Here is a 19,488-nt window from a genome sequence, read left to right as displayed (position 1 = left end):
TTAATCTATGTAGGTAAGGGTAAAAAAAGTTCCTAGGGCCAGCTGGCGAGGGCACACCTATGCCATTGGTTGCACGCGGCCGGATAACACATGTCATCACCTTATTGGTCGAGACGACGTGTCGGCAGTCGGACCACGTCGATGACACCGCACGCGACGTATTCACTGTATCTTAGCTGGAAAGGCGGAAGAGTATTAATGCGATACAACTGGAGACGATTTTCCAAATAAATGACCATACTTTTTTTTGGCGAAAATATCCTCAGATCTATTAGCCGCGGATCGGCATTACAAGCCAACCCTGCAAAATAAAGATATTATAACCAGGTCCCTAGGGAGTCTCGCACCTCAATCCTTCTGGCTGGGTCGATGGCGTGCCGCTGCAATCACTCTGGCAACCTTCTGACTATGAGATTTGAGCGAACCTTGTACATAGATGTGGACGGAGGCTCATCACCGCCAAAACAATCTAGAGGATAACATGAAGTCACCGAATCGGAAACCAACGATGACGATATTGTGATATGAAAAAAATCCTTCTCTTTCAAACATATGAACTTGTACACTATATTTGTTTTCTCTTTAAGTATTTTGCATATGTACGCAATGCGCATCACATATAACTACCATTTGACATATATATGTTGATACAATAAATAATTCACACATCAACCTTTCATCTTCTATTCAACCGATCTATCATAGTATAGACACTCATCGACGGTTGGATGAGTAACACACAATGATGATCAACAGTCTCTCATGCCTTTTGTGCATGTGGAAGGTTACACAAACTTATCAGTTTGTGTGACAATAGACATAGATTGCCCTGTTTTCCATGTCTACGTCCAAAGTGTGAAAGCACACAAGCCGCGGTTGTTAAACCCTGCCTAACCAAAACCAGCTAACACCATCTAACCGCTCTCCGTTTCCCCGTGTTGACCCCCGCGCGATCACACGGGCCTGCCGTCCCGGATGTGGAAAGCCGGGAGGGAGCCGCGCGCGAATACGCGGGAAGGCGGGGGGTGGGACGCAAAAGCGGCGCCCGCCCGCAGGCTTTGGTATCCGTGCGGCTGGGAGCTAACCTCGCGTGCTCGTACTACATACGGGGCGGGGGTAGAGAGAGAAAAAAAGAGAGAGACGCAGAGGAGGAGAGAGAGAGAGAGAGAGAGGGTAGCAGCAGAGGAGGAGAGAGGAGGGCTGAGTCCACGTGAGCCCAGCGGAGGAGGAGGAGGCGGAGGAGGAGCGAGAGATCCCCCTCTCCCTCCCTCTCTCCGGCCATGGATCCTCCCTACGCAGGTCAGCGCCGCCGCGCCTCCCGATTCCTACGCTGTCTTATCTGTCTCTCTGCCATCTGGCCGTCGGCGGCGGCCGGCCTAATGCCGCGCCGCTCGATCTGTTCGTCCGTGCGCCGAATCTGCCGCCCGGCCGGCGCGGATTGGTTCCTCCGTGCCGGTGGCTTCCGGCGAGGCCTCCGGGCCGGGTTTGCGCGTTTCGCGGCGGCAGACGCGCGTCCGGCCCGAGATTTGGCCGTCTTCGCCGGAGGATTCGTCCCCGCGACGCGTCCCGCCGGTTAGCGCGCGGTAAATTCGATCGGTGGTGGTAGTACTAGTCGTTGATGCGTGCGTGGCTGTACCGGTGATGGTTGGTGGGCGGTACGGCGGTGGAGGCGGGGGCGGGGGCAGGGCATGGGGTCGCGGGAGATTTTTACCGCCGGTAGCGCCAGATTCGGCGCTGCATGCGGCGACGGCTACGCGCATTGCGCTCCTTGCGTCCGCGGGAGTCCGCCGGGAACAGTGTCTCCGCGGCTTTACGTCGTTTTCCTGAGGGATTTACGTGTCGATGTCTGGTTTCGAGGGGAAAGCCTCGGTCTTTTGGCCGGTGATTCGGTTCTGGACGCCGGCTGTGTTGAGCCGGCCTTCTGTTTGCATGCATGTGGATGGTCTTATCTGTTTTGTGGTTTCTGCGAGGATGACTGGGGTTAGCAGGATTAAATCTGTTAGGATTCAGCAGGGTGGCGGCAGTCTCTTGCGTTCCATGTCAAGCTGCTGTATATGGGCGCAAGTAGATGGTTTCCATATGCCAACCCTGGTTTCCGGTGTTCGTGCTATTTTTGTTGGGTGGTGTATGTACAATGCACATGTCTTGACTTAATGTGCCTGTGTCTGGTGCCAAGTTCTGAACCTTTGTAGAGAGAATGGCATTGCCAGTCTTAACCCAAAGTTACAGAAGGGCCTCAAAAGAGTTGAACTTTGTCTGGTGCATTTCGAGTTTGTATGGCATTGCAAGATCTTCCTGAAAGTTACTATATTTTTAGGTTACGTATAGTATAGCACTGGAAGATCTTCCTGAAAGTTATATTTTTAGAGTATGTAGTATAGCATTGTAGTCAGTGCCAGCAGCCTTTGGTTGGGTGGTCTTGTGCATGATTGCACTTGTTATGTCGTGTGCAAACTAACTTAACTGTGGTATAATGCATATGTAAAGATTCCGAGGCCTTAAATTGAGTTTTTCTTGCATGTGTTATGCTTTTTAGTACCAACTCTCATTTGTCATGCTATTCTTGACATGTCTGTGGGATATTGGGTTGTAATGAAGTTGGAATTTTCGGTTCTCAAGTTGTCCATTGCTGATACATCGTTGTCAATATGCGTGCTTACAAAGTTTGTTTGGTATATTCTTCTCTAACTTCTGGATGTGCAAGCACATCTGATTATGCATCTCAAATCTACTGGTGCACAAGATTGATTGCACTGTTTATGAATTTGATTGTGATATACTAATATGGTTCAGTGTACCCTTTCCTCCAGGAGCTATTATTGAACCTGCTAAATGCCGATTGATGAGTGTGGATGAAAAGAAGGATCTTGTTCGTGAATTATCAAAGAGGCCACAAACTGCTCCTGACAAACTACAGTCATGGAGTCGGCGTGATATTGTGGAGATTCTTTGTGCTGATCTCGGAAGGGAAAGGAAATATACTGGATTATCTAAGCAGAGAATGCTGGATTATCTATTCAGGGTGGTGACTGGCAAATCATCTGGCCCTGTGGTGCATGTGCAAGAAAAGGAGCCAACTGTCGATCCCAATGCAAGTAACCATCAGTACCCCGCGAAACGTCAAAGGAAGAGTGACAATCCATCACGACTGCCAATTGCAGTCAGCAATCCGCAAACCGCAGTTGTACCCGTGCAAATTAATAATGTGCGGTCCTGCCGAAATATAGCATGCAGAGCGATTCTTAGCATGGAAGATAAATTTTGCAGACGCTGTTCATGCTGCATATGCTTCAAGTATGATGACAACAAGGACCCTACCATATGGTTATCCTGTAGTTCAGATCATCCGATGCAAAAGGATTCTTGCGGGTTATCATGCCATCTTGAGTGTGCTCTCAAGGATGGAAGAACTGGCATTCTGCCGAGTGGGCAGTGCAAGAAACTTGATGGTGCTTATTACTGCCCCAACTGTCGGAAGCAGCATGACTTGCTCAGGTATGTATTCTGGGGCATTGTTTTTGTTCATGCAGGTTTTCTGTTCTAAATTGAAAAAGAAAAGTAAATTAGATTGTTACTTTGCTTGTTTTCCTGGGCTTCCAGGCCTACTGCTTCACTGCCTTAGTTTGTTTATTACTGCAATTGCTTGCGCTGATTTACAGTTAAGATAAATGCATTTTGCATCTGCTGCACGTCTGTTAACAAGAATCCTATTAAATCGTTACCTTAGTAGTATCTTGTAAAGTAGTTATAATAAAAGAGCTTGATGAAGTGACTTCTTAAACAACCCAGTACAATGTACTTTTATCAAATATTTGTATTCATCAAGTTTACCAGTCCATTCTCCATACAATAGCAACTCTTGAGATTTCTGATCCATTTTACACTGCCCATTGCTCTGTTTCCTCTTGTTTGAACGTATGAATTATAACTAGTCCGTCCTTTTAATAAATTATCTCGTCGAACAATAATATGACTGTTTAATGTCCTTGTTCAGGTCCTGGAAGAAGCAACTAATGTTAGCTAAAGATGCTCGGCGGCTGGATATATTGTGTTACCGGATATTTCTGGGTCATAAGGTCCTATTCTCAACGGAGAAGTACTCGGTCTTGCATAAATTTGTTGACACAGCAAAGCAGAAACTTGAGGCTGAGGTTGGATCTGTAGCCGGGTATGGAAATATGGGTCGTGGAATTGTCAGTCGGCTTACTTGTGGTGCTGAGGTTCAGAAACTTTGTGCTGAAGCACTAGATGTCATGGAGTCTAAGTTCCCTGTTGAATCTCCTACAAACTCACAATTTGAACGTAAGTTTTGAGGTCCTTCACATTAGATCTAACATATGGAAATGATGATATTAACTTTGTGCATCTTTGCATTTTCAGGGTCCAATATGATGCCATCGAGCTTCATAAAGTTTGAACCTATAACGCCTACATCTATCACTGTAGTTCTTGATTTGGCTCGATGTCCTTACATCTCCCAAGGGGTAACTGGCTTTAAAGTATGGCACCAGGTGGATGGCACAGGATTTTACTCGTTCAATCCAACTGGCACCGTACATCTAATGTCAAAAACATTTGTTGTCACTGAACTCAAGCCAGCTACATGCTATATGATCAAGGTAACTGCATTCAGCAACTCCAGTGAGTTTGCGCCATGGGAAGCCAGGGTAAGTACAAGCTCTCTGAAAGAAAGTGATCTGAAGGGTTTGGCTCCAGGTGGTGCTGGATTAGTAGACCAAAATAACAGGAGCCCAAAGACAAACAGTGGTGGTCAATCTGATCGTTCTTCAGAGGGAGTTGACTCAAACAATAATGCAACAGTGTACACTGATCTTAACAAGTCACCGGAAAGTGATTTTGAGTACTGTGAAAATCCTGAGATCCTTGATTCAGACAAAGTGCCTCATCACCCCAACGGGCCTAGCAATAACTTGCAAAACATGCAGATAGTTGCTGCTAGGGTACCAGAGGTCACTGAACTGGAGGAAGCTCCTGGGCTCTCAGCGTCAGCTTTGGATGAGGAGCCTAATTCAACAGTTCAAGCTGCTTTACTTAGGGAGTCTTCAAACTCAATGGAGCAAAACCAAAGGAGCGAAGTTCCTATATCACAGGATGCATCAAATGCAACTGCTGGAGTTGAGTTGGCTCTTGTTCCTCGATTTGTTGGCTCTATGCCACCCACTGCACCAAGAGTTATGGAAACTGGTAAGGAGACTGGTGGAAGGAGCTTCAACACAAAACCTTCTGACAACATCTTTCAAAATGGCTCCTCAAAGCCTGATAGAGAGCCAGGGAATTCGTCAAACAAAAGATCGGGTAAATTCGAGGATGCTGGCCACAAGGATGGATGCCCCGAAGCAACTTATGAGTACTGTGTCAGGGTGGTGAGGTGGCTGGAAACTGAGGGCTACATTGAGACCAACTTCAGGGTGAAGTTCTTGACATGGTACAGCTTGCGTGCTACCCCGCATGATCGGAAGATTGTCAGCGTGTACGTGGACACCCTCATCAATGATCCTGCAAGCCTCTGCGGCCAGCTGACCGACACCTTCTCGGAGGCGATCTACAGCAAGAAGCCGCCTTCAGTCCCCTCTGGCTTCTGCATGAACCTCTGGCATTAAGCGCGACGGAAGCTGTCACCGCCTTCTCTTCCCGGGGGAGGGTGCGTGCCTTGGTCCCATTCTTTCGTAGCAGATCGATCGTTGCATTGATTCTTCATTGGAGATTTCATTGAAGCAGTAGTTGACTTATATACAATGTGTTGTTGGTTGTAACCTTGTCTGTCCGCTGTTACCGTAGGAGGTTTATGTTACCTGGCACCTTATTTCATCTTCTGCTACTCTCTAGTCTGTTTGCGTCGTCTCATGCTATCTTGGTAGCATGATGAGCTGCGCGAGTCGTCGTCAGTTGCGTCGCCTCGTGCTACCTTGGTAGCATGAGGAGTTGCGTGAGTCGTCGGTCGGGTTAAAGCATGGAACATGAGTTGTGCTGAGTCGTCGGTCGGGTTAAAGCATGGAACATGAAATCTTCTGTTTCCAACTGTTGCAAGAAGAATGATTCTTATGTATGCTGAATCTGGCTGAGTTTTTACCGTGTCCTGTCATTAAGATGATGGTTTTATATGTATATCTGAGTTTGCAGCTCCATTGATCTGCAGAGCTTTGCTTTCGATTACTTTGCTTCCGTCTACCTGTAGACAGACGGTTAGTCTGTCTGTTCTTCCAGCTCTGCAGTGTATGAAGGTCAAGTTGGGCAGCTGAAGCAGCATGGTTACCTGAGTCATATGAATGGCTGTGACTAGCAATTCATACAGACCTCCTGTTACCAGGGGATGGAACCATTGTGGCCCACTCTTTTCCCGAGAACTCGCAGCACGTTTGCCCTGCAAATCTCGTTATTGCATCATCATCTGGGTAAAGCGAAAACATTCTTTCTCAAGATCATGAGTCATGGCCGTTCTTCAGATAAACCTCATGCAGCGAGTCCAACATGTTCATTTTCTTCACCCATCCGTCTCAAAGTCCAAGAGGATACATTGCTGCATTTAGAAGAGGTAGGATTGCCGCAAAGGAGAAGATTCAAGTAGAGAGTAGTTGCCGGGCTTGCGGACGATCAAGGACATGCTCTGGGAATGGCGGCTGCCGTCGACGACGATAAGCGACCGGGTGCTTGGCCCAGCGCTAGCCAAGCTCCGACTGTCCGGCATCTAAGCATGCCTATCTTCCAAGCTTCCGGTACCGGCCGTCGTAGTGATGGACATTAATAGGGCGCGAACGTGAGCAAGACCTGTACGTGCGGCGTAGTAGATGGTCACCTTGATGGTATGCAGGCGAGACCTAATGCTGTCGGATGCTGCCATGATGCAGCTCTTGCACTGCAGGATATCATCGAGTTGATTTGAGCCAATAAATTCGAAGCCCTTTTGCCCCAGAGGCAGCTGGAAATAATTGTAGCCTTCCGTTACTCGGCGTGTTACGAAGATATATACCATTGGCTGGGCTTGTGCTACGAGTTCAACACAAATTCTAAGGTGTGTCGAAGCACATCTCCTGCTGACCTGCTTACCAACTCAAATGATAGAGTGTTGGAGTGGTAGTGCCCTGTGGTGGTGTGCGTGAGCTCGACATCCTGCAGACATACCAATAGAGAAGCCGATGATGCATTTCTTCAAAGAGCAATTTTCTTTTCTTTTTTGCTTTTGTTACGAAGCTGCCACTCTTTGTTGGTACGTACAAACATAGGAGTTGGAGGTACCTGGAAAAAATGCCAGAGACACAGCCTAGCTGCCATGCTCTTCCTTTCCCTATCTCCGGTGCAGTGCTTTGGTACGTACAAGCTCGGCAGTCACAACACGCCGCTCTGCTATCTGTTCGCGCATCCCTTCACGTGGCCACTCTGACATTGAGCTTGAAGCTTGGTGGGCTCTTGTTAAAGGGCCATGGATGAGTCCCCGGTTTCTTAGACTTGTGTTACCAAAACCTGCGACGATGTAACACTGCTTCCGATTTATTTATTTGTACACGTCGATAATCAATCCATTGCCATTAGGGGCGGTGCGGCAAGGCGGACCCCTCCTACTCCATCCCTAACCATATGTCGGTGCCACGACAGAAGAAACAGAATGACGTGACGAAGACGCACATCCCCTTCAGTATAGTATACATGATATGCCACAATGAACCTCAGATTCATCCGGTCATTAACCATGCATGAGTTGAGAAAATTTAATCTCCGCTGACATTGTAAAAGGCCAGCTAAACCATACATAAAATCTTTGGACAATGCATTAAAGTACAAGTGCGTTGCCACATTTTCCCATCATCTTGAGCTTTTCTTTAGATAAGTGAAGTTTTTGTTGACTAATCATATCAAGGTGATGCAATCGCAAAGATTCCACACCGCTCCTCTGCATAACATGATGCACACAACCTTTACAAATAAAACGCCTCATCTTGAAATAAAATGACATAGTCTGACAAAACAAAACATTGTCTAGGATGATTAATGGCTGGTCCAAAGACCTAACCGCCATTCATGTTGTGTAAAATAGTCATTAGTAACCAATTCCACTTTGATACACATCGCTATAGATAACTCCATGTGCTTCGACCAGTGAAGCTAGGGCCAAGGAGTATTGAAGTAAGGACCAAGGTACATAGCCAATGCATATATAATTGATAAACTATTGGTGGTGAGTAATGATTCCCTAGTCGAAGGAGGGTACCTTGCGGTCGTACCTGGTCCAAGTCACCTAAAAAATGCCTAAGGGCTTTCGAATCCTACGTGCTGCTGCGCCCAAGTAGGAACTCGAAGGGCTAAGGATGGGCACGCCAAATTAGGAAATTTGCTATTACCAGAGATATATTCACGATAATGGTGGGATTACCCGATTCTACCGTATCCCCTAAATATATGTACCTAATCACCTGCACACAAGTCAATGTGTATAATAGAAAGGGCATGCGACCCTCCGCCGAACGATAAACTGCCTAAACACACATGTTGCTCAGGGCATTCTCAGATCTGGACTATGAGGATTGTTGACTAGAGAAGATTACTATATCTTCAGCCATTGTGAACCCTGCAAGTCTGAGGAGTACCTTAAGGGGATGTCTAACGGTTCCATGTTGCCTAGGCCTCTTAGTCCCCACGGGTAGGATAGCGGCTAGTAGGGAGAAACATGCAAACCCGCTCAGAAGGATTTTGTATCACCATACCGAGTGGAAACCTTTTACTCCTAAGCTTCAAATAATCAACAAACTCAAAAACAAAAACAAAATCCCTCCTTTAAATTTGAGCAAATCCTGTTTTTTTCTTACATTAGACGTCCATACTAACATTGGACCACAAAATATTTTTATTTGTAGGTTACACAAAAAGACTAATGGGTGGATCTAGAATAACAAATAGTAGCAGATAAGAAATGTGCTCTCATTTAGCTTCATGTAAAATATAAATAAAATGATTACATAGTAAAGTTTTAAATTTACTGAGTACACATCTACATTTTCAATTTTTTTAACTTTGGAATGCACTTATCTTTTTTGAGCAGTTTTAACATGGTTGCTCTTGCCTCCCCTTTTAACATGAGAGCTAAGACTATATAATCGATTTGAGCTGTTGATTTCATTAAGTAGTGAGTCTGAGTAACTCTTACCTTCTTACCTCCCATGTGAAAAGAGGAGGTAAGAGGGACCATGTTAAAATTGCTCTTTTTTAAGCGAGCACAAAGGAGACATTCCGGGTTTCCTCACAATATCACAATATGTTAGTTTTACTGAGTTTTAGAGTGGTTTCGGAAAGCACACAAGATTTTGATTCACAGTATTAATGAAAGAAGATAATACATTTTCTCTGATGGAAATACATCTATTACCTAGTTGTTTTTCCTTAAGTTAGGCCTCCCCAAGATCCAGTTGGTAATCGCGCAAAGATGAATATTGTCATGTACTATGTTTTAAAAGCTTGACTTTGTAGACATACAAAGGAAGATGTGAATATGCCAAGTTGTTGTGCCCTAAGTTTTTATTTCATTTAGTGTGAGCACAGATCTACCAACCAGTTCCAAGAAATATAACAAGAAATTCAAATTTAACGTAACATAGTTGGTAAACCCTATATTATAATCAAAAGACTTTACTGAAAATAAATCTTTTCTATCACATTGTAACCAATATGCCTTGTTGTATGCTATTTATTGCAATTGTATTCTAATTATTTCTCTATTTTAATTTCTATCAAATATTGCTTGCAACAAAATTTAATAGAAGATCAACCTATATACATCTATGTAAAAGGCGAACCCGTGTGGGCAAAAGTTAACTTATTTTCAGATACTATGAATATTTGTTCCACATATATTTTTTAGAAATTGACATTAAAACAAGTATCACAATGCAATTTCAAATCATTGCAACTAATGACATGCAACAATGAGTATTGATTACCATGTGGCAAAAAGAATATACCTTTTTCCAATAAATTCATGATTATATATATATATATATATATGGTTACAAATGTTATACTAATATTCTATTGTCTTCTTATTTCCCGAGACTGGTCGGTAGGTTTGTACTCACACTATATATCAACGACAAGAAAATATAATAGTACATGAGAACATGCATATGCTCGCCGATATCTTCATTTCTATATTTACTACTAATTTAATCTCCTCGAGCCTTAATGTATTATGTAACTTACCTTACTCTACGAAGGCTCAATATATTTCCTATCACAACAAGTACTATCTTTTTTTATTTCATTATTAGTAAGGGTTAAAAAATCATGTCTGCTTGCCAAATCCACTATCTACAACGATGGCGCTAATATATCATGATACTGTGTTGAAATCTTGAATGGTTCCTTTGAGTTTGGTTTAAAAAAGAAAGGAAGGAAGTGCATTTTTAAGTTTAAGAAAAATTGCGCATGTAGTATATGTGTACACCAAATTTTATTAGAAATTGTTTTTATTTGTACGTTAATTTTTTGTGTAACTCGCATATAAATCATGGTTTAGCCAAATGTTACATATATGTAACAACACTAGTTGTGAAAGGTATACGAGCACCATGCACGGTCTTTGGTTCTTATAGCGTCCATACAAGATGAAACAATTTTCAATATTAAATAGTAAAACTAGGATATCTTCAAATTGGTTAGAGCTATAGTAAGTTGGAGGACTTGTGCCCCCACAAAGTAGTTGGTAGTAATTGCACACCCTTCCATTTCTTCGCGATAAAAGGGGTAGTATGTGCAGTGCTATTGAGTGAAGAAATTCTAGAATGTGTTGAAGCAGATATCCTCCTCCCCACTTAAAAGGCTAAAGAGTGTTGCAAGGTAGAGTAGTTGGGCCTGGTAGTGTATATGATGTCTGAGTTATATAAGCTTCATGAACATTACAATGATATAGGAGTTGGAGGCACTAGGAAATATACTGGTCACCTGAGTGGAATTATGAGTACAATGCAATATGCTATCATTAGAGAGGCTCGGAATTTCAGTTGTTACTTCATTACATTACCAACGTTTGTGTCGATTTTTTCAGCACACTCATGTTTTTTGGTTTGCATGTGGATCAGGGGACTTCAATATAAAGGGCATCAGTTAGGTGTTAGTATTTTTGCTTGTAAAACACATATCTATATAGGTATAATTTCAACTGTACATTTGATCATGCCCTAGAGTTGAGTTGTGATTTGTGATATCTACAATAGGTGATTATCTCAACCTACAGGAAAGATCCAAAAACAGCTTAACTCTGACTGATTCATAAGTCACCATAATTTCCTAGCTCAAGGACAAGACAATCAACTACAAAGCCATTCATGTTACCAACTTCAGAACATGTTCAACAAAGCTAGAACTGACTCTTGACTGTTTGGAAAGATGAAAGACCCCTGTAAAAACATGTTAATGTTTCTTTGGTTTGTTGTGATATGAGCAAGCTCAGGGACATGAAAAACTCTACCCACATTTCATTTTCAAAGGAAACTCGGCCTACAGTGCACATTGAGCCACAATGGTTCCCACCTCTTAAAATGTGAAGGCGTTAACTAGTTCCTCAAACAAAACGATGTTGTAGCAAAACTAATTAAGCATACATATAAGACCACACAATGTGAAGCACACGCTAATCACACTTAAGTATCACAAATTCACAACTTGAGCTTAACACAATGATTAGAGTATCAAACTGCAGAACGCACGCAGAGGAAGCAGGCATGCTTGGGGGCGCCTAAACAAAATTTCTCAAGCACCTGCCATACAGTGTCTGTGCGAAGCATGTGGTTGGGAAGATGAGCCATACATATGGTGCTACCACAACAATTGCCTCCTGAGTGACACATCGACTGGTTCATGGACTCAAGCGCACCTTCGTGCTGAGTGAGATTTCTACAAAGTATAGGCTAGCACAAGAGTGAATTCGATGCTTGGCGTAGCATGTTGACAGAAACCGTGGCTTGAAAGCCAGCCAAAATTATCACCTTCCTTTTTTGAAGCTCAATTGCATTAGATTAAGGATTTTTTAAGACACTTTCCTGATCAAACTGGCCTGGCTATTAACTACTCCAAATCTGTGATGGTACCTCAATGTGCCTGGGAAAAAATGATTCAAAGTCCGATCGATGTTTTGGAATGTAAGCAAGGTGCATTCACCTTCACTCTGGCCTGCCTCTCAATACTTCCACACCCAAGCTATATGTTCACCAATTTACCAAAGGATTGAGAGATGGTTGACAGGATGTTCCACATTGCTTTCTCAGTTGATGTTTTTTGTGTTGCATTTCTTTGTCCTGCCTTTTACTTCTCTCTTTCCTGGCAATATTTTGTCACACCAATTAATGTGATTTTAACACCATATCTTTGAGTTCTTTTGTTATGCCTGAAAATACCTTCGTAGGTGGAATCCTAACGAAAACAGACAAAAGAGGTGCGGGAACGCAGTAAAATTTGACTAACCCTACAATTAAGGTGCAAAGCTAAAGGTAAAAAAAAACATAAATTTGGATCCATTAACCCCCCCCATGCTGAACTCTTGCTCGTTCCTAAGGAAGTACCACAACTCGTAAGAACAAGGTCATCAAGTTTATGAGGTGCGGATAAATATAGAGGTATGAGTCCATTACAAGTAACCGAAACTCACATAAGATAAATGACCGTGTGACAGACATTATCACATTTTTACCATTAGGATGATCATAAAGGCTTCCACACCATGCTACTTAGTTCATTCGTGAACGTGCCACAAATCCATGCAATAGGCTATTCATTTTTCAACCGAGCAAATAGTAAGGGATCCTCAATTCCATAAATATTTGAATGTTATTTTTTTCACCTTTTCTCGGGAAGCATGTTTGTTCGCCCATATCACACTTGTTCATTTTCAAGTGACATGTAAGCTAAACAGACCTCTTTTTTGAGATTTGGTTTGCAAAAATCTTTATACTTTTTATTCAAGAGGTTTTCTCTTCTCTTGCTACTTGCTCTTGTGTAATTTGGGCGGATTTATGTCTCAAACCATTTCCTAATAATTTAATCATTCGAATCAAATGACCAATGTACGCAAATTCTTAAGGATTGCAATCCTTTATTTTTTGAGGTGTTATCTTTCAATTTTTGGGTCTTGGAATCTAAATGTGTTTTTCATTATGTTCAAGATGCTTTGTACTTTTGCTGAGCTTTCATAATAGATCTGGATCATTTCCGCAAAAAAGAAATCTTTCAAATTTTCTTTGAGAACTCTTTGAATCAAAGAAGCCCTGGAGGAAAAAGTTCAGTCTTGTTTTTCGAGGCAAAGGAAAAAACTCAGTCACCACTTCGTTTATCCCACGACGCAGAACCCCAGCCCAGTCTATCGGTACTCCATCCCACGAGTCCATGCCCACTTCTCCATGGGCCCTCAGATATAAAGCTCGACAATGCGGTCCACCGGCATAAATGCAAGACACGCGAGAATTGACCCGAATTTACACCCATAAGTCCCACCAACCAGCTTCACATAGTCCGTCAGCCTGGGCCCGAGCACACCCAGAACGGGCCCCAAGCACGCTGACCCACCTATCGGCACCACCTCGATATGGGCGCCGGGGCAGAGTCAATCGGGTTAAAGCATGGAACATGAAAGCTTCTGTTTCCAACTGCCGCAAGAAGAATGATTCTTATGTATGCTGAATCTGGCTGAGTTTTTACTGTGTCCTATCATTCTATTTCAATTTGCAGCTCCATTGATCTGCAGAGCTTTGCTTTGGATTACTTTGCTTCCGTCTATGGTGCTAGTCTGTCTGTTGTTACAGGTGTTCAGATAAACCTCATGCAATGAGTCCAAAACATTCATGTTCTTCACCCATCCATCTCAAAGTCCAAGAGGATGCACGATAAATGGCACTTTGAATATTCGGCTATCTGCTATGATGATTTATGCCCATGTCCCTTCTGTAGTGCAGAACTATGTGCTTGATTTTATTTTTAACAATTTCTTCTCATCTATGCTTTCCTGAAAGGAAAAACACTGTACCCCTGTAAGCTGTTAGCCAAAAAAACATGTTTCTTTAATACATGGAACAAGGAAAATCAAGAAGAAAAGAAGAGCCTAGGATTGGTTCAATGTCATGGGTTCAGTACAAAAGTGAACGGCCCAAACAAGAAAGGGGCGTCATTTGCCAACATCTGGGCAAAGGTGCATATAATAGAAAAATGTCATATATTTGTGCTAATCTAGACACGTGGGATTAAAAATCTATAACTGAGCTGGTCATCACGAGCCAGAAAAGCGTTGAAAATTTCATATGATGAAATTTCTCTTGAGCAAATCTCCCCTCTGAATCAAGAGTGTGACCATAAATCTAGACCATCAATCATAAGTCACTTTGTCAAAAAAATCAATCACAAGTCTGCGAGAGGTGACGGAGTGAGTGTCAAAATTGAATTCTCATTCTTTGCATCATTCAAATTACCTGTGCAGTAGGTTACCATGTCTTTGCCAATACATTTTGCAAGGTCTTTCCAAATCCACAAACAACAAATCTACAAGCAAACACGAGTAACAATAAAAAGTGAGAAGTGAACGGAGAAAAAATAGTTCCACAATGAATGTATGATGTTGAAGAGGTAAACTTTATCTTGCCACTTCCATTGACCTTCAGTGTTTCTACAAATACTGTAAATTTCTTCGTTGCATTAATATTTTACTTCTCTCTCTTTATGCAGCGTGATATAGACATCTTTAGGAGACAACTTGCATAAAACTTGCTCTACTGCATGTTGAGCAATGTCAAGATAGGTTACACACCAAAAGGTCCAGAAGAAATTCTTGCAAGTCGAGTTTAGAAATAGTCCACTTAGAAAACACATGTTTGTGATAGTTCTCAATATGGATATACACCTTTTGGTCCTGCAAGTATGCGTCTGAAGGATTATCTTATAACAAACATGTTTCTGTTAGGCCATAAAATTAGTTGGTCAGCTACTATTTACCCTTTTTATCCAAAGTGATGTCAAACCGCAAATTTATTTACCTTTTGTATTCAGAATTACATCGAGCTCATTAAAGAGGTGGCGAGTTTTCTTATTGAGTTCTCATATAATCATTCGGAATTGCATCAAGTTTGTATTTCCTCCGGAAAATAAAATACATTTTTTTATTAAGTGGACACTTAGGCAACATCAAACCAAACAACATCCTGTTGGGGTGTGCAGTGCAAAATTCATACCTTTTCACAGAGAAAGAGGCAGGTCCACTTCAGTGCCGGTTCCTATTTGGCTCCTTAAGCGCTAGTTTTAGGCCATTTGGCAAACCGGCGCACATCCCCCCACTTCGCTAGTTCCTATATAGGCCGGCCCAAGTAGTCTTTTTTCATTGGTTCAGATTCTGCAGGGTTTGTCTTGGCATTTTTTATTTTGGTTTTCCCAGCATGGGTTTTTACCGGTTTTCTTATTTCATTTTTTGACTCAATCGATTCAGAACTTTTTTCAAATTAGTTTAAATTTTTGAAAATTCCTGTAACTTTGTTTTTCAAATCCATGAACTTTTCTAAATGTCTAAAATTTATCCAAATTTCATGAACATTTATCAATATTCTAATTTTGTTTTCAATTTTTTACGAAATTTTAAATTCATGAACATTTTTTCATCTTTGTAATTTTTTCCCAAATTATGAACTTTTCCAAGATGTGAACTTTTTTCAAGATCATGAACGTTTTTTTCCAAACTTTTGATATTTTTTTCCAATCAGTAAACTTGTCTTAAATTCTCAAACTTTAGTCAAATTTAGTGATTTTTTTAAAAAACATTTTTTTCAAATCTTTTGTGAACTTTCTTTTCAAATCCATGATTTGTTTTTCATTTTTGTGAACTTTTCCCAAATTACGAACTATCCTAAGGCGTGAAATTTTTCAAATTCTTGACCTTTTTCAAATTGGTGAATTTTCCTTTTGAAATTCATGAACCTTTTTTTCCAAACTTATCAACATTTAATTATTGAACTTTTCTCAGACTTGCGATTTTTTTTCTAATTCATGAACATTTTTCAAATTTTCTAATTTGTAAACTCTTTTTATTTTTCATATGTTTTTAAGTACTATAAGAGAGGAGATACTAGAAATAATCAAAAGAAAGAAAAAACTGTACCGGACGACCAAACGATGGCACGACTACTTTGCGTGAGGTTTCGATTGAGTAAAGTTTTTGCGGGGTCGGCCCGTTAGGTGTCTCGTTCAGGTGCTAGTAGCATAAACCGACGCTGAGAGCACTGTTTAGGAGGTTTCCTCTTCAGTACCATGAACTTGGCGTGGAACGCACAACACACCGCGGTAGTCCGCTGCAGTGTGCCCTTAGGCCACCTCACTCACGGTCTCACAGCAGCGTCATGGTGGTCGACTCATCCAGGCCAACGGACCGCGACCCTTGCCCATGCCCTCCACTACATTGTCGCCGCCGCCACGGAAGTACCGGTCACTAGCACCGAACAGTCCTAATGCGTGACCATCGCAGCGATGGTCCTCACCATGCAGATCCGGGCCGCGCGTAACCTGTCCTGCCACGAACGCGTTCACAGCTTCAGATCCCCTGGCTAATCTGCACCACATGCACGTCCCATCTCCTTACCGAGCACCATTCAACAATGGACGTATGAGATCTTAGACGTGTAGTATCTGCTCCACCACGCGTGCATGCATGGTGTGCATTCCGTCGTATCCCAGTCGTTGTGGGGCTCTTAACGCATCCTTCCTCCCTAACCTTTTGGTAGTAAGCTGGCCGCGGGGTAGTTGATCCAAGCTTCGGCGGCAACATCTGCTCAGGCTTAGGGTCCGTTGAAATCTCCACCCAATAATTTTTCAATTTGTTTTCTGAGAGGCCAAATGATTTCGTATCGAACCCTATGAGACTACATGTCAGAGCATCTAAAATCGGACCCCTCATATTTCTCTTATACATCCGGGTGAACGACCCGATCAATGGATGGTCACTTTTTCGTGGTTCAAGAGGACTGCTCAAACTGGCCCTACATGTCCAGCTTATCCTGCACCTCCGATACCAAGCCCATATGTGGGGTGGGTATGGGACACCTAGATGCGTCCGCCATGTCAGACTTACGTGTGAAACACATGCGGTAACACGTAGAAACCCATTGTTTTGACGGGAGCTCCACCGGTACACATTCATGTTGCCACTGTGGCGCACCTCTGAAGGGGTCAAAACTGGCTATTTAAGCCGGTCGGCGAGCCCCAACCCTAGCCGCCCCCATCACTCCCCTCTAGTCCATGCTGCCACCGTGATCCTGACTGCACATTGAGCTTCGACCTTGCCGTCCTCCGGCAGCCATGTGCCGGAAAAAGATTACCTACTACAATATGCTCACCCCACAACCTCGGGAGGAGATCCTAGTAGAGATGGAGATATGATGCGCCACTCGCATTGCAGTCGACTTGCCTCCAGACTCTCCGAAGGAGTAGCAGGTGGCGGGACACGGAGATGGAGGAGGTGGAGACGTGGGACAAAGAGGAGAAGCGGGCCAATGTGGATCCCACACTGGAGCAGACTTGATTTGGCATGGAGGACACCCTCGAAGAGTTTGAGGACGCCCTAGCGTAGGAGGCGGCGGAGCGACATACCATCCTCAAGGCCATCCAGTATTCCAGTCCGAGGCGAAGGTGGAGGCGAACCGCCGCTTCCTCCACGAGATGGAAATGGAGTGTGAGATACTTTTTGCGGACGAGGAGGACGCGCTGGAGTTTCTCCACACCAACAATGACAACGAGGCTAGCGGCTCCAACAAGGACGTCATCAACATATCCGATGAAGAGTAGCTAGTTTCCTTGTTTTTAACTATGCACGTAGATGAAATTTTGCGTTGCATGTACTAGTATGGATATGAGGCCAACTCCAACGCACGACCCCAAACGGACGTCCGTTTTTTCTGGATTTCGTCCGTTTGGGGGTGGGAATTGGGTCGTCTCCGCCCGAATTTGGGTTTGCGGCGGCAGGGAGCCCAACGCGCGGCCGCATCTTGCCCGCATACTTGTTTTTTGTGCAACACATATCTTTAATTTCATCATTGATTTTTGATACATTGGAGCACATCACCAAATCTTGACTAGAATAGCAAGACCAAAGAAAATAAGTACCACAGAAGACATTTTAGAAGATATCCAACTTCCATAACTGCTCCCGATAATTGGATTAGTGCCTTCTCGAAACATTCATTGTTGATCTGCGGAGTCTTGATCTTGCATGCTTCTTTCTTCTTCGAGTGTAAAGAAGTAGACGTTGCTTCTTCACATCTAGTCTCATCTCTAGCCTCCATGCTAGCAACAAGTGCACGAACATCTACTAAATTGCGCTCTATCAATAGATCGATGTATTCTTCTTCCCAATACCAAAAGTTGCATCCATCCTACACAATAAATATTTTAGTGTAAACTAGCCAAATCCGAGATCAACACCAAAGCTAAATTAGCACATACCCCATCGTTTGCGCACTTGACGAACACCCATCTGGGATGTTCCGGCGTTGTAGACACGCGGTGCAAGACCTTCCTTGGGCGGTCGTCGCACTTTATGAGTAGCAATAGTGCGCCGGCGAGCCTTTGGGCAAGCACAAAGCCTGGACGACGGCCGTTCGTGTATTTGCCATTGAACCGCCGACGGGGTAGATCCGAGCGGATAGAGGCGGAGTCAGTACCTGCATGCGGCCTAGGGCTGTTGCTGGGGCTGCGTGAACGGGTACCCGGCCAGTTCATGGCGCGCCACGGCCTCCAGTGGCCTGCTGCGCACAAATTCGGCTAGATCTGCTCCAAATCCGGCCACCGGTTCCGCTGTAGGTGGGGGCGGGGTGTGTGGAGAGCTCGTGGTGTCCAGAGCACACTTTCGTGCTCGGCAGCTACACGGCCGGGGCGGAGGCGGCTATGGACGAGAAGGAGAGGGCCGGGGTGTGCCGCCGGAGTTGGGTTTGAGGGGGAATAGAAAAAGGGATGGGTGTGTCACCGACGGGCGGGCCAGGGGCGGACAAGGGCACGCGTCACGACCGTCCGCGCATGTCCATTTGGCTGTAAACGCGGCCCAAACTTGGGCCGGGAATGGGTCGAAAGCGGACAAAAAACGGATGGTGGTCCGTTTGTGGCCTCGCATTGGAAGGCCTGCTTTGTCCGTTTACCCCCAAACGGACGCGGGCGGACGATTTGGGGTCGTGCGTTGGAGTTGGCCTGAGGACTATGATTGCAATGTCCGCAGATGAAGGGCGACCGATCACTGTCCGTGGATGTATAGAGGTTCATATTTGTGATGTTCGGTTATAGTTGCTCTAAGAGTCCAGATGCTCTTTTACCCTTAGAAGATTATAAAATATGCTCTTTACGCGGAGGTACCATATTTCAACTGAAAAAACCTTCAAACTATATTCAGTGGAGTACCAAACAACAAACAATGTGAGCCATTAGATCTTCACAAATGGATGGTTTGTATTAAATATGAGGTATCGGAAAATA

The 19,488-nt window shown here is 43.7% G+C and overlaps 1 protein-coding gene across 1 annotated transcript; it reads left to right on the top strand.

Annotated features, from left to right (window-relative positions):
- The first annotated feature begins 1,060 nt into the window (after nt 1–1,060).
- Nucleotides 1,061–6,074, top strand: LOC109734676 (VIN3-like protein 2). The gene is made up of 4 exons (XM_020293876.4): nt 1,061–1,299; nt 2,811–3,495; nt 3,995–4,302; nt 4,381–6,074. Exons 1-4 carry the CDS (start codon nt 1,281–1,283, stop codon nt 5,619–5,621), a joined length of 2,253 nt encoding a protein of 750 aa, XP_020149465.1. The 5' UTR covers nt 1,061–1,280; the 3' UTR covers nt 5,622–6,074.
- Nucleotides 6,075–19,488: the final 13,414 nt, after the last annotated feature.

Source organism: Aegilops tauschii, chromosome 6 (genome assembly GCF_002575655.3).
Source record: "Aegilops tauschii subsp. strangulata cultivar AL8/78 chromosome 6, Aet v6.0, whole genome shotgun sequence".
In the NCBI taxonomy this organism is placed as follows: Eukaryota; Viridiplantae; Streptophyta; class Magnoliopsida; order Poales; family Poaceae; genus Aegilops; species Aegilops tauschii.
The sequence above is the reverse complement of the archived record's forward strand: the minus strand, read 5'-3'. Positions and strand labels throughout refer to the sequence as shown.